The sequence below is a fragment of the Fukomys damarensis genome, unplaced genomic scaffold, assembly GCF_012274545.1.
Source record: "Fukomys damarensis isolate Sample0158 unplaced genomic scaffold, DMR_v1.0_HiC HiC_scaffold_14, whole genome shotgun sequence".
In the NCBI taxonomy this organism is placed as follows: domain Eukaryota; kingdom Metazoa; phylum Chordata; class Mammalia; order Rodentia; family Bathyergidae; genus Fukomys; species Fukomys damarensis.
The window spans coordinates 10,377,472-10,392,586 of NW_022900926.1; the positions used below are offsets into that span (position 1 = coordinate 10,377,472).

Here is a 15,115-nt window from a genome sequence, read left to right on the forward strand (position 1 = left end):
TTTTTTTTTTTTTTTTTTTTTTTTTTTGGTTTATCTGTTTTTTCCTAAATCATGCTTTTTCTTTAACAAGCTTTTTCGTTTGATTTGGAAAACCAGTCACAGAACTAAAAAGTAACAGGGACATCCTATTTGGGCTTGTGAGTCTAACTGATCTTCTCTATTCTTTTTGGATTCCTTCTGCTCTCTTCACTGCCTGCATGGGGGTGTCTGTAGATTTCTGTCAGCTGTGTGCATTACCTTGTGTCTTCTAACTGAAATCCTCCAGGACTCCAAGACTGCAACCACCACGTCTTCGCAGTCATAGCTTCAGGATTTGTACATAGGAGTAGCTGCGTGCGGCAATCCACAGCAGAAGGAAAAGCTGGGAAGGGAACCCACCTTAGTGGCTGCAGGAACTCTACTAAATTATCCCGTTCGGTACATGTCAGTTTCCACACTTGCAAAACTAGAATACAGCATTTATCTCAGAGAATTGCGGTAAGGTTAGTGAGATAAGTGCAATGTACCTGGCTCATACTAAGCAGCCAATAAATGCAAGAGTGAATACTGTGTGGATGTGGAATGGCAATACCAGAACATGTTTGGGCTCGCTTGCTGTTCTCAAGACAGGCTGAAGATTTTAGACAGGATTACTGTGATGATTTTTTAAATGTTACAAAATCTTTCTATTTGGAAGCCAAATGCAGCAGATTTAGAGGTGGTTTCCACACCTGACAAATACTGGAGCCTGTTTGGAAGCATCCAGGTTTGCTTTATGATGTTTATTAGCACACGTCAATGTTAAGGTTGTGATACTGCTTTTCCTCATATGTTTATAATTATTTCATAATATGACTAAGGAAAAAAAATCTTTTAAAGTGACATTGTAAACTGGGCATGTGGCATATGCCTGTAATCTCAGAACTGTGAGAGTCTGAGGCAGGAGGCAAGTTGAAGCCCAGTTTGGGCAATTTAGCAATTTAGCAGGACCGTTTCTGCCACGACCACGCCAGTAGAGTCTGCGTGACAATGCCGGTCACCTGGCAGAAACCAGACCAGAGGTATCGTCCCCACGGGGTTAAGCCTCCTGGAGGTCCTTGGCACACACCGCATGCAAAGTCAGCCGTGAAGAGAATAGCTGGCCTCTCTGCCTGCAGTTTGGGGACATTGGGTTCATCTATAATTCTGTTCTATTTTGTCTTTATTACTATTTGTTCATTATCTGTAGAATTGTATTCTGGGCCCAGGAAAGGTTAGGAACAATTAGATGTTCCTAGAGATGTGGAGATATTGAGGCACAAGAGGATGGGCGGCCGAAGTGCTGACCCTGAGCCCCGGACTGTGAAGTCCTGAAGGTGAACCTGAAGGTGACATGCTAAAGCCAGTCCTTTGTCTTACAAACTTCCCCTTCTGACTGCGTATAGGTGTGGTCTTACCTTGACTCAATGGTCTTAGCTTTTGTGATGGTATATAGGTGTGGTCTTACCTTGATTTAATGGTCTTAGTTTTTGTGATGGTATATAGGTGTGGTCTTACCTTGACCTTGTGGTCTTAATTTTTACAGTACTATTGTCTATTTTATGCCTGCCTGTGACTGGAATCACTCTTGTGATGTGCCCTTGAAACTAGTATATAAACACCTGAAGTTAGAAATAAAATTGCAGCAGCATTGGCAAACTTCACCTCGGTGTTGAGTGCTTTTGTCTGACTGTCATCGCCGAACCTGCTCCCACCTTTCAGAGAACCTGTATCTCCTCGTGAAATCCCGTGTATGCTGCCCTACGGTCGGTAGCACGTTTCAAAGTAAAAAAATAAGGGCTGGGGCTGTGCAAAGTCTCTGGGTTTAATCTCCAGTATCAAAAAAGAAGACATTGTAACAATCTACTTTCTGTATATTTGCTACTTCTTATCTTGACATTCCTATTTCATGAAATACGAAATAAGGAAAACATAATTTTTAGACTGAATTATTTAACAATGAGCTAATGTGGATGGCCGTTGTAGGAAATGAAGGCATTAGAAAACAATGGAGATTAAATTTCGATGACTTGAAGAACTTCTCAATTTTAAGAACTTGAAAATAGTGTTGAGTCATAAAGCTTTAATGATTTTTTTCAAGTCACACATAGTTTAAAAGGCTCGGCATGTTCTCTGTCATTGTTTCTCAAAGGGTGGTCCACAAAAGAGCAAGGCCACAATCAGCTGAGCCCCAGACTACATTTTAGCAAGGTCCTCGTGCCCTGCATGCAGGAGAAACCCAGCTCCAGGCTGCAGTTCTAGGCCCTTTTGTTAATAAGAGGAAAGATAGAGGTTAATTTACTTCAGTGTACCTTAAATTCTTCCTTCCTTACACACAAGCTTTTCCCATGCTTTCCTGATTTCAAGGTGCTGCCATTTTGGTGATTGTTCTCACTTACTTCATCCTCATTTTGCCTTTCTGGAGCAATATCTTGAGACTTGACTATTTTTCTTGAATGGTCCTTTAGAACACAGTTCCTCCAGGTGAAACATTAGGCTTTAGCCTTTTGGTCTCACTAAAAATTCAACCTTTTTTGCGGGGGGTCCTTGACTGTTCCAAGAGTATTTACTTTGATGAGTTGCATCTAAGAACTTGTGTCTTGGAGCAGAAGAAGGTATGAAGGGCAGTCCTATAGCAAGATGTGAAGGATTAGAGAGTCAGGCGTGACTCTCTAAGAAGGGATGAGGAGACGGCAGAGAACGAAACGGGAGGACTGCACAGTTTGGCGTCAGGCCTTGCAGAAGCTTCTGCCTCATGCTATTGCTGGCCTACCCTGTCAGCTCATGTGTACAGTGCAACATTCGAGGCACCTCTGTGTACCTCTGTGATCAAGAGTCTATATGTGATTCCAGTAAAAGCACAAAAATAAACACTTTTTTTAAAAAAGGAAAATAGATCTTCTCTGGTTTCCCTATAATATCTTGGTCCTTATTACCCACCATATGAGAAAAATGATGGGGAAAGAATGGAGAACAAACTAGCAGTGTAGGTCAGACTTAGAGGCAGGCTACGTAAGTCTGCAGCTTCATGAAAATTCTGTCAGACTTCCACTGTATATATTGCTCAAAACATAAAGAAAAATCTGTCATTCCTTCATAAATGCAAATTTTATCAAAAGGAGAAGCAGAGTGCAGTAAATTTCTTGTATGTCTACTAGCGGGTGTGTCTCCACACCTGTGAAGGAGGCAGGATCTCTGGTGTGGCCCATACTTGGGCTGCCCACAGAGCATATTTGGGCCAGAGAGACAACTGGTAGAGTCCACCTTTGCTTACCATGTGCTTTTCATTTACTTGAGTGTCTTTGTTATTATTCTCTTAGGATATGAGATACAGCCTGAAAGAGGATATGACCATCCTGAGCCTCTGAGAAAGAGAATAATATAATAAAATCCATGTCTAAGATAATAAAACCTATTTCCAAAATGTATTCTACTTGACACTATTGCTGTACAACAGAGAATCTAAACTGGAACAATTCCAACATACCTAAGGCAGCCCACCGATGTGATGTCGAGGGGAACTCCAACATCACTGCAATAGAATACCAAAGGTAGTGTTTATGTTCAAAGTATACATTATCTTTTTACTCCTGAAGAAATATTTGTATTTGTTTGGTCCAATCATATCAATAGAACAAAGCAAAAGTGTATCCCCACTCATGGAATCTGGTAGCCCCTATTTTGTCCCTAAGTTATGGTCTAAAAGGGCTGTTTGTAAGGATGAACACTTGGAACTCCTTCCTTAGGCATGATGTTCTGAACTGTCAGGCCCTCAGGGAGCCCACAACGTTGATTTGAGTCATGTGCAGTGGAGAAGGTTCTATGACTATCCCGGGACCTGGCTGTCTCTAGAAGTGAGAGTCACTTCACTCTGGAACCACCTCTAACAGGCAGTCATTTGTGCAACATGTTCTACGTGCCATGGGTCAGGCCACGAGTTAAGAACTTTCCTGAGTCCAGAACTTTATTGCCACCTTGAGTACAGGACCACTTTGCAAACCCAAATCCATTTACAGATATGCTGTGGCTGTCTTCTTGAGATGCTTGAGCCCTAAAAGTAAAAGAGAATCTGAGTGGGTGGAAGGGGACCCAAGATTCTCTGGGTTACTTTGTGTCTGAGGAAACTGATAATGCTAGAGGATCCATACACTGGCATACTCTAACAGCAGGGAAGCTGGGAAACTGCAATTCATTTGGAAATTCTGCTCTTAAATTGCAGACAGATTATACTATCCATAGATCAGGACTCTAAAATTTCAAGAGTCATTTAAATTGGTAATAAAAATAAGCATTGAATTATAACATGTGTTTGCAATTGTCCACTCGTATGTTTTTTTGTTTGTTGGTTGGTGTTTTGGGTTTTTGTTTTGTTTTTTTTAATAATGGAGGGTAGTGAGGGAGGAAAAAGGCAGAGGGGAAGAGAAAATTTTGGATGGATGGATGAGCGGGCAGATGAAACTCTCAAGTATAGAGTAACTTTTATGATAGATGCTGTTTCCAAGAAGTTCTCATGATCTCATTGAACTTTTACTAATTATCTCCCTTTTGTAGCAGAGTAAACTGAAGTGAAACATGACTTGGCCAAGACTAAACTCCTAGGAAAAGGCAGAAATTTGAATGCATGTTCTTCTACATCCAGAGAGGACAGGCGAAGATAAAAACATCTTAGGACTGCTATTCGTGTTAAAAATAAGGCGTGTGGGGAGGTTCCCAGGTCTGCCAATGTGGTAGGTTTCCTCACAACCCACTTTTAGATCTTTGGTAAATTTCTACCTCAGGAAAGGATTGAGGAGGGCATACTCCTAACGAAGACAAACTCCATGCAAGTGGATGGCAAGTTGAACGTGGAAAGCGGACCAGAAACACCTACATTTTGGGGCAGCCCTGACTCAGAGATGGCGCTGTCTAAACCCATCCACAAGGAGCCCACAAGGAGCAAGAGGCAGGGGAATGTGTTTTGGGAGGAAAAGGGAAGGAGCAGGGACTTTAATCATCCTCCGGATATAGGTCAGCGTTTAGTCTTAGGATGTCAATTAGATACAATATCAAACTTCATACATTTCTTTGTTTCTGCTGTTTTATTTGCTTACCGGAAGAAGTGATGACAACATGAAAAATCATTACTGAAATAGCGTAATCCCAAACCCATTCTTCTATGACCAGAGCAAAAAGCAACCCACAAAAAAGGTAGGTGACTTCTGTTGAGAATAGAAGAACTGCAAGTAAAATCAAGAATATAATTATTTGAAACTAGAGCAATGAACAATTCTGAAGTACAGCTAGTAACAAGACCATGAACATGTAACCTAGCAAAGAATTTTGATAAGGTTTTTCTAAATCATCCATCTCTTACCCGATCCTCATATATGGATAAGAACTTTTACTATGGTTTCTTAACTTTCCCTAGATTTATAGAAACATGACTCACAGCATATAATTTTTCTTTCCTACTCTGTATTTAGCTTTTTAGCAGGTAAAATGCAATAAAGAAAAGTTACAAAATATACTTTACGCACACCTATATTCTTGGATTGGTGCTCTTATTCCAAAAATTAATGGGATTGGTGAAAGAATTCAGTTCTTAGTTTTCAAAAATGAGAAACAAGTTTATTGAGCTATGACATTTCTTTGATACCAAGCAGAGCCTCTCTTAAAAATGAGTCCCTTGGTGCTTTTGTAATCATTTGGTATGTTCGACAGTTAACTGGGAAACACAACTGATACCTTGGATCAAAGAAGACCTCTTAGATGACAGGTGTGGAAGGAAACACTTCTACTTTCTCTGGTTGTCTTAGAGTGGCTTCCCTGAATATGAAAAAATAGGTAGTTATTCCCAGACCAGGACCACAAACCTCTAAGAGACCTGAAGACAAGAAGGGTCAACTTTTTCCTCTGCAGCCCTTTAAGACTCCAGTCATTCAAAGAAAAGATTCATCCAACATTAAAGTGACATATATAGGTGATATACCACCAAAGACCCTTGGCAAATAATACAACTTTCCATCAAAACTACCTTTCTTGCCTTTGAGAACATAGCAAATTATTGGTATGTTCATTCCTTCCTCCAAAAATGGTTCACACGGGCTCCACAGTGTTACAAGAAAACAGAGGCCTCTTCTTTTGTCCCCTGTGGAGAGTTTATAGGTTGACCTGCAGGTGCTTAGGGCTGGTGACGTTAGTCCCACACGAGTGACACTTGCATATATTGACAGAATACTTAGGCTTTGTGTATAACATGAAAGGAAGTGCTATTTGAAGGAAACGGTGCCACAACTGGAGGTCAGGCCAACAGAATTCTAGACTAGTATTTGCAGCTTAAGAGTTTAATTGGTTCACTGAGCAGGGTTTTCACCTCTGGATAAACTGGAAATGAAGCACTATCTTATCTACCTCCAAAAAATGTTGGGAATTTAAAATGAAAGGAATTTGTAAACTAGTCTGTGCAACACAAAGAAGAGATATCGCTTATCAAAATGATTTACCTGAACACACATGTTCCAACGTCCTTGCTCACACTAATCTCTCAGTGAAAACTTTCTTGAAGTAGACATGAAACCTGATCACAAATCCACGCCCAGGGCTCTGAGACGACTCTCAGGCTTTATCTCGAAGATTAAACAAGACTGGACTCTCAAAGCAAACCCCTGGGAGTTATGGCACTTATCTCCCTAAACCAAAAATTAAAGATTTAATAGGCTGGGAGTTTATTGATAGCTTTGGACAAGTATGCGTGCTTCACAATAGCAAAAAGCAATGTACACTAAGCCAGACACCTTGGGGGTCTTTGCTAATCTCCGGCATGTACAAACAGCCTTCTCCAATGAGCCTGTGATGTTCTCCAATCTTCAGTGACTGATCACAGGGCAAGAATCAAGATTTCATCTTGAAATCTCTCTCCCTACCCAAAGCACACACATGGCCTTATCTTGACTCTTTCCTGTGGCTATCTTGTTATCTTTTGTGGAGATATCTAATAATAATAATAAGCCAGCTCCATCTTCAGTAAAGAAATACATGAAAAAGAAAATGCGGCTAAAGCATTAGACCTCTTGTATCTTGTTACAACAAACATCTCTTGTCCTCATATACTCTGCTGTCCAAAATTGAATCAATAAAGGCACCAAACAAGGTCATGCGCTGGCGGAGGATGTTTTCAGTCTTTTCATTTGAAATCAGTAATTTTAGCTGACCAAATGTTCTATAGAGATCATATTTGAAATCTGGTTTCTTTGTCCTCAGGCAATTTTGTATATTTGCATATTTTTCCCTCACAAAAGATTATACTATGGTTTTCAAGTAAATTTTAATGTTTAAAGAATTGAGAGTATTTTTTTTTTCTACTGGGGATTGAACTAGGGTCCTTGCAAAGTAAATGCTAGAACCACTGAGCTAAATCCCCGGCTTCTCAGAGTACATTTTTTAAAACTGGGAGAAATTGAACAGAATATTAAGAAGAAGTATATGAAAATTAATTCTTTTTTTCCTGTATACTTGCTTTTATTGTCTGCAACTTCATTAGTTAATATGTATTACTTTATCATGGAAAGTGACATTAAAACTGTGCTCTTCTAGAGATGGGACAAATTCACCATAAACACACAAAACAAGTATGCTTGACACATATTTAAATGAACATTTTTACTGATGCACAGGCTTATGTACATACAAGGTGCTCGTTATTGATTCATCAGAAATGCAAAACAGCAAAGACAGACTTTTTTGTTCTAGTTTATTTTTTCCGACTGTTTCTCTTCTGCAATGAATTGCTTTTATTTATTTATTTATATTTTTAAATGACACATTGTAGCTACATTTTGCGGGGTAGAGTGTGATATTTCAATACTTGTGTATGATATGTAATTATCGGTTCATGATGACTAACACATCTATCACCTCAGATATTGTCGTTTCTTTGTGTTGTGAACATTCAGAATCCTCTTTATTAGTGCTGTGATGTGTTCGATTAATTGTTGTCAGCCTTGTTAGCCTACCAGGTCCTAGGACATTTTCTCTACAATAAATTCTACACAATTTGGGGAAGAAAAATACAAACAAAACAGAGATGCACAGGATAGAAAATCAAATTTCTCTGTCATCCCAGATGGGAGATAACAGTTTGTTGCATAATTTTCCAGACTTCTAACTACTGAAACCATGAATTTTCCTCTATTCTTCAAAAATAAAATGAACTCCTTTGTAGTGTTCATTTACTGTCTCCCATGTCATGAACATTTTTCTACATTACAGCATTGTCATTCTTCTCCCCTTCCTTTAAAATATATCTATTACACAAAAATTCGGTACTGTAAAATGGAAATTCATATGAGAAGTCTAACACCCTTCCTGCACTAAGGCCATCCTACTCCGCCTCCTAGGATTTCCTACTTTGAAATGTTTGATGAAACTTCTAATTATTTTTTGAAGTCACATATAATATACAGATGACTGCAAGGAAGGCATGATTTTTTGGAGTTGTACTTGTTTTTAAAATTTTGATTTTTGAAGGCACATGGTTCACTCATTGATAAGGATTAGAAATTTTTAAATCACCTTTATAATTCATGTCTAGCCATGAGGGGTTTGTTTTGAAATCAAATGGAGCCAGGACTTCCGACTCATACACCCTGAGATATTACACTTAAAAAAAAAATGCACTCTGAAGGAGACAGTTCAACTGCACATCCCTATTCACAGAAGTTATGACATTTGCCCATGTTGGAAACATTTAACACCTGGCTGACTCATATGGCCACCAAATAATTTCTTGTCTACACTGTCTTCTTTGTCAGTTAAATTCACTTTGTCCGAAAAGTGGCTTCAATCGTAGCTGAGATTTCAGCCACAATCCCAGTAGTCCCTTCCATCTGGTATGTGAAGGGACATTACATACGGAGAATGCTTGGGCTTGGAAGCAACAAGATGCAGGTTCTAATCCAGGTGGTGTTACCGTGAATTGGACAAATCACTTAACCTTTCACGGCTTCCGCTTAACTGCAAATTGCAGAAATTAATCATTTAATCGCTGAGCTCCTTTTCTGTTCTAAAACTTGAGTCTGCAAAGTGTACACCTAGTCTCTCTACTGTGCCCAAGTTGGTAATCCTGTGCAGCAGGTCCCCCACCTAGCTGCCATTGGGAGCTTTAAGGAACAATTACTTCAAGTCCCTTAGCACTGACTCTGTTGTTTACAAACTCTCCAATCCCAAGCTCAAGGTCAGCCTCCTGCTTGCTCCAGGCTGCTCTCACCCAACTCCAGCTCCACACAGCAGCTGAGACTGAGCCTTGGAGGCTTCCTCCGTGGGCTTGCCCGCCGCAGCATGTCAGACTTTCTTTCCATTGCAAAAGTCCCCGTATCAGTAGCTTTTGGTATTAGTTTTCATATTAAAATGGAATCCCTGGCTTGCGCAATGAAATCACTTTGCATAAATACTCATCTATAGAAAATGATGTGAAAACATATATCATTTATTTCAAGGCAACCAACATCTTGGCCATCTACATTGGTAGGGAAAATTTTCAAGCACAATGAGAGAAAATATTACCTGAAAAACAATGTCTCAGACTTACACAGAAATGAGACCATTAAAAGCAATGTGCTAATTTCATTTTGTCCTCATGATAACCCTTTCTGGATCATTTCTTTCATTTGACAAATGACACTGAAATAAAAGAAGCTGCATGGCTTGGTCAAGATGAGTCAGGAAATTAATCAGCATCTGGGCTGCAGGGCTGGTCTCCTGACCTGCAGCCCAAAGCTGACTCCTGTAGAAATTAGAAAACATTTCAATTGGTTGTAGATTATCTCAAGCATGTTCTCATCCAAACTCCTCTGATTCAATACCAACCCAGGAGCAACATTCTCACTTTCTTCCCAGGATCATCCTCCACCGAGGTGAGAACAGGCTGACTGGTTCTGGCCCTGTCATTTCGTGACAGCTACTTTTATCATCATCGAAGATGAAGACATTTTATTTTTACTTCAACAACAAAAGTTTTGAAAAATTCACTGGAAAAACCTGCATTCTCTAATCCCGAGATAGGTCAAACATCAAGTAGAAACTCTTTTCATATTCAGTGTTAACTTTCTGATTCTATTTGAAGACAACATGCTACTTACTTGTCAGGCTACACAAGCCCAGAGACATGTAGTGCACTGTGTAGAACAGGAAGACACAGAGGACAGGGTTCGGTAGAACAACCTGTGAAGGAAACAGAAGTGACATCCAGAAGCCTGGGGTTTTTCCTCACAGCTGCTCTAACCCGCTTGACAAACAAGATGATGTGAATAAATTAATGCTAATAGTTCTAGCCAGCTTTATACTGGTTGGAGACCCCTGAATTGAGAAGGACTTCAGAGAGCACAATAAAAGTGTTGCTGACTCCAAAGGCTGGTATGTTAGACATTCGCACTTAGGATTAATAAACAAAAATTAATGAAGCAAAAGTCATTTATCCTCTGTCCACTTGAACAAACTCCCTGAATGCCAGCATTTATATTTGAACTTGAGAAAATTATGCTAAATTTCAGCTGTAATCATAAAAAAATGAGAACAGGTAAGAAACTTTGCAACAAAAACTCCAGGTAATGATACAATAATTAAGCCATACATAATAATTCACAGGGCAGTTGGCTAAAATGCAGTGGGCACCCCTGAGATGAACTCTTCTGCAGTAAACTCTTAACAAGCAAGCCTTGTGGAGGAATGGAGAACAGGCAGATTTTTCAGCAAAGTGTCTTGTGAAATTTGGCTTCTGAATATAAAAACCCTATTAAATTCCAGTCAAAATTCTGCAACAAATTACAAATGGATTAAAGGCTTATATGACAAAGAAGAGATTGTGAGAAAACATTTGAAATGTATATATCACAGGCAAAAGATTGGTATTGACAATACATAAACTCATATAAATAAAAAGAAAAATAAACCAATCAAAAAATGAGCTAAATATACAAATAAGCATTTCATGGGCAAAAACACTTCAAAAGTCAATAAAAAAATCAAAAAGATGCTTGACTTCACTATTAATCTTTCAAAATGTATTCTTCTGACAAAAATGTCAGCATTTCACATGAGACTTGTTCAGTTTATTTTGTCCACTTTTGGACCTTTTCAAAAGTCATTTTTGTTTTGTTTACCCAGCACTCATACCACTTTAGAATCTTTCTTTGTCTTTAAATGACCAATTCTTCAAAAATTTTAATGGTCTTGGGTATAGCTCTGCCAGAAGAAAGAGGTCATTCGCACAGACTAGATCCAATGGCCGGAATAGACTGAGCTAAGATGAACTAAGAATTTCCTTCTTTCAACTCTTTCCATGTGGAGGAACTGTTAAGCCTAAAGAATCACGGGAAACCAGGACTTTAAAACTGTCAGCCTCTTCCCCACCAGCACCTGCTGTACTTTCCTCTCCCGGCCTGGTTTTTGCCTCTGTCCTCCCCCATTCCTGCCCACTAAGTCTCTTTTCTCTCAGCCCCTTATTGTATCCTCTCCGTGTCCTTTGGTGTTTTATTCCATCTCAGGTTTTATCCTCAGTCTCTGCTCCCTCAGAACCTCCAGTCTCTCTTCCTCAACCTCCGGTTTCCTCCCATTTTCCTTCTTTCCCAGGACATAGCCTCGTGGTTCCAGGGTGACCGACACTACGTTTTAAGGGAAGGAGTAAAAGAATGGGCGCAGAAGCACTTCTTCCCATAGGTGTCTGTCTTTCATTAGAAAAAAAAATCTCTTCCTATAAGCCACACCTCAGACTTCCGGTCATGTCTCATTGACTCCCACCAGGCATGCGCTTCGTCCTGGACAAGCACAGGCAGGTGGAAGCCCTACACGGGAGACTCTCGATGTGGTGATTCTGCTCCAGCGGATAGGAACTTCCTGAAATAAAGACTGAGCGAGGAAGAGGGAAGGAATGGGCCTCCTGGGCACCTAACGGTGCATTCCAAGTGGAAATGTTCACTGTGGGAAGAGCTGAACGTCCTTATTTCATGGTGAAGATCATTTAGAGGTCAGGACCCAAACTGAAAGTTCCATGTGCTCACCTACACACTGGCTCGATTCCCTCCCGTCTGTGGAACAACGACCTACTAGCAGTGAATGCGGGCATCACATGGAGCGATCGTGGGGCTCCTTCAGCTGTGTAATTTGCTTACGTGTCATGTGTTTTGTGGTTTGCTTTATTCTTTATATTATGTATTAATATCAATTTTTTCTTAATTTGAGCACAAATCATGGCAGTTGAAATATTTCTAGATGATCGCTTTATTTTTTAAATTTTAATGCAAAATAAAACAAGTGATACATAGTGTCTGTCCTAAGATATGTTTTAAGGTAACACAAAACTATTATTTCTATAATCATATTGAACTTCAAGTAGTAATTTGACTTTTAATACACTTATTGCTATAAAATTTTACTTTTATAATCAAACAGATTATGCTTTAAATTTTAAAAAATCCATGAATACCAAATCTGTATAAGATTTCAGAACTAGTAAATTAAATAATTTGTGAGTGAAGTGATAAATTTTACATAGATACACGTATGTTTTCCAACAAATTTGCAAAACACGACCTATATCATTGAAATAATACATTTTAAAATGATCTAGTAAGGGATATTATAAAAATCAAGGCAAACTTTTGTAAATAAGTACTTTTTATATCTGGCTTGTAAATCCAGATTTTTCATGCGATTTTTCTATGAGCAAATTCTCTTGCCTCTAGTAAGTTCCACCTCTCCTCCACTGTTAGAACTGCCCTCCTAAAAGGCATCCCTGCTCAATCCTTCCATGGTTCACTCTGAGTCAGGATTCATCCAACCATTTTTTTAAATTTCACAAATAGTCCTTGAGTTGGGCATTCATTCCAGATAAATTGGGCCTGCTTCTGGCCATACAGACCCAGCCTAGCCACTGTCCAATGTATAAATGGCAGCCTCGCCTCGCACATCCGTTAAAATGCAGATTCCTGGGCTCCAGCCCCAGAGCTGGCTCAGCCAGTCTGGGGCATACTTTGTACCAAGTTTCCAGACAATGCTGCGCCTGCTGTCCCTGTGAGCACCCTCTGAGGACTGCGGATCCCGAGGCAAGAGTGATGTGTGAATAGAAACCTCCAAGATGGGCGGAGAAGCCTGACCCAGGAGAGATCCAAACATGGGAAGCCAGGGGGAGCCTGGGTGAATGTCCATGGTTGGGGGTGGGGGCAGCTGGTGAGGAATATTTTCCAGGAAACGTTCCACAGTGACATTTACATGTGCACTACTGCATTTAATCTTTACAAAAGCCTCAGTTGTGGGTTCATTATTCTTCCTTTCCTAGAAAGAAAATGAGGCTCAGAGAGGTTTAGTGACTTTAGATGCTGAGCTAGGACTCGAACCCTGGCCTCTGACTCTTAGCCAACTGTTTGTGATGAGCTGGTGTGGGGTGAGGGCTGCCATAGCAGAAGAGGCACCAGTTAGGGTACAGCTGGCGCCAAGCTGGAGAGGAGGTCTGGCAACATCAGCAGGACTGAGGTCAGCAGCGAGTGGTGCCATACACCTACAATCCCAGAACTCTGGGAGGCTGAGGCAGGAGGACCACAAGTTTGAGTCCAACCTGGAGAATTTAGTGAGACTCTGTCTCAAAATAAATGCTTATTAAAAAGAAAGGACTGGGGATATAGCTCAGGTGAAGGCTGTGCGTTATAACAATCCTCAGTACTGCCATAAAAAACAAAATAATGTTGAGGTCAGTTGTATAGAGAATTTTATACCTTGATCACAAACTATGAATGTGTCTGGCAGCCATGAAGAGATGGAGAGCTTTAAGGACAGTATGGGCTGGAGGGGCCGTTAGGCAGGAAAAGAATCTGAGTGGATTTCTAATAACCTCGTCCCCCAGTGGAGCTGGCAAGAGGACCCAGCAGCTAAGGAAACAGAACCAGCAGGTTAAGGTGCAAAGGGAAAGGAGCCAATTTTCAGACACCTTTGAGTAGAGGGAAACCTGGAGAAGGAGCAAGATCGGTTTCAAATAGTAGGACTGGCAACTCTGGATCTGGTGCAGTGCTGTCCAAAATAAATACAAGGCAAGCCACACTTGTAATTTAAATTTTTCTAGCAGCAACATTCATTCATAAAAGCTTTTAAAGTATGAAATTAATTTCAATAATGATTTCTCAACCCAACATATCCAATTATAACTTCTACATGTACCGCACATTAAAACGTATTAATGAGCTATTTCATGTCACTTGTTCTTACCACGTCTTCAAATACCAAGTATATTTTACTTGTAACACACCTCCGAGTGGACCCACAACACTTCGAGTGCCCCAGGCCATGTGTGGCTGGGCTGGCTGCACTGGGCAGCACTGCCCTGACTGCTGCCTGTCCTGCCAGCCTCCTCCCTTCGTTCTCCGCTCCAACTCTAACTCCGTTTGCCCCTTCTTGAGGGAAGACGACGTTACAGTCACTGCACCCACATTTTCTCATTTTAGTCAGCCTTCTGGCCGCACCATTCCTATGCACATACATAAAAATCTTTCTGGGTTTCAGATTTCAGACTCAGAAACTGAAACAAAGAGAAGTTAAGAAACTCATCCCAGCTTATGTGACCTGTATGTGACAGGCAATTGTCCAGATCTGCTGGGAATCTGTTTTCTTCTTAACCATCTGCTGTCCTGCTTTCTACCCGGTAGGTTCAAAATAAAGTCACGTTGAATAGCCAGGTCTAGTTCAACACATTTTTGTAAGATTTTGAAACTGAGATGATCAGGTTGAGTGAACAGTTCAAGCACATATCTATGGCAGAGTTAAGAAAAAAATGTATTGAATTACCTATGGAAAAACACATAGCAATGCTGTCCAACGGAATACAATGACGGAATACATAGCTTCAATAAAATATAAATATTTATTGCACTCTAAGAAAATCCAATATATGAGAATCAGAAGGCATAGCTATCCAGATATTTAGCTACTGCCAAAATTTTTATTATTCTTTTAAAGATATGTTTGAATCTTGGATCAAAAATACAATAAAAATGTTATGGCATTTATGAGACATTTGGCTATTTGAACTTGACTAAGTATTTAATGATGTCAAAGAATTATTGAAAACATTTTAAGGTAGCTCAGTGGTACTGCTGCC

General features: G+C 40.0%; 1 protein-coding gene across 1 annotated transcript in view; it reads right to left on the reverse strand.

The window, feature by feature from the left end:
• The window catches only part of Tmem244 (transmembrane protein 244), a 12,924-nt gene extending 2,706 nt beyond the window's left edge, over positions 1-10,218 (reverse strand). Inside the window, exons 1-5 of the mRNA XM_033763154.1 lie at positions 10,109-10,218; positions 8,548-8,621; positions 5,088-5,213; positions 3,485-3,529; positions 238-445 (exon numbers count right to left, since the gene is read on the reverse strand). Coding sequence (XP_033619045.1) covers positions 238-445; positions 3,485-3,529; positions 5,088-5,213; positions 8,548-8,621; positions 10,109-10,218 — 563 coding nt within the window. The remainder of the gene's footprint in view (positions 1-237; positions 446-3,484; positions 3,530-5,087; positions 5,214-8,547; positions 8,622-10,108) is intronic.
• Positions 10,219-15,115: the final 4,897 nt, after the last annotated feature.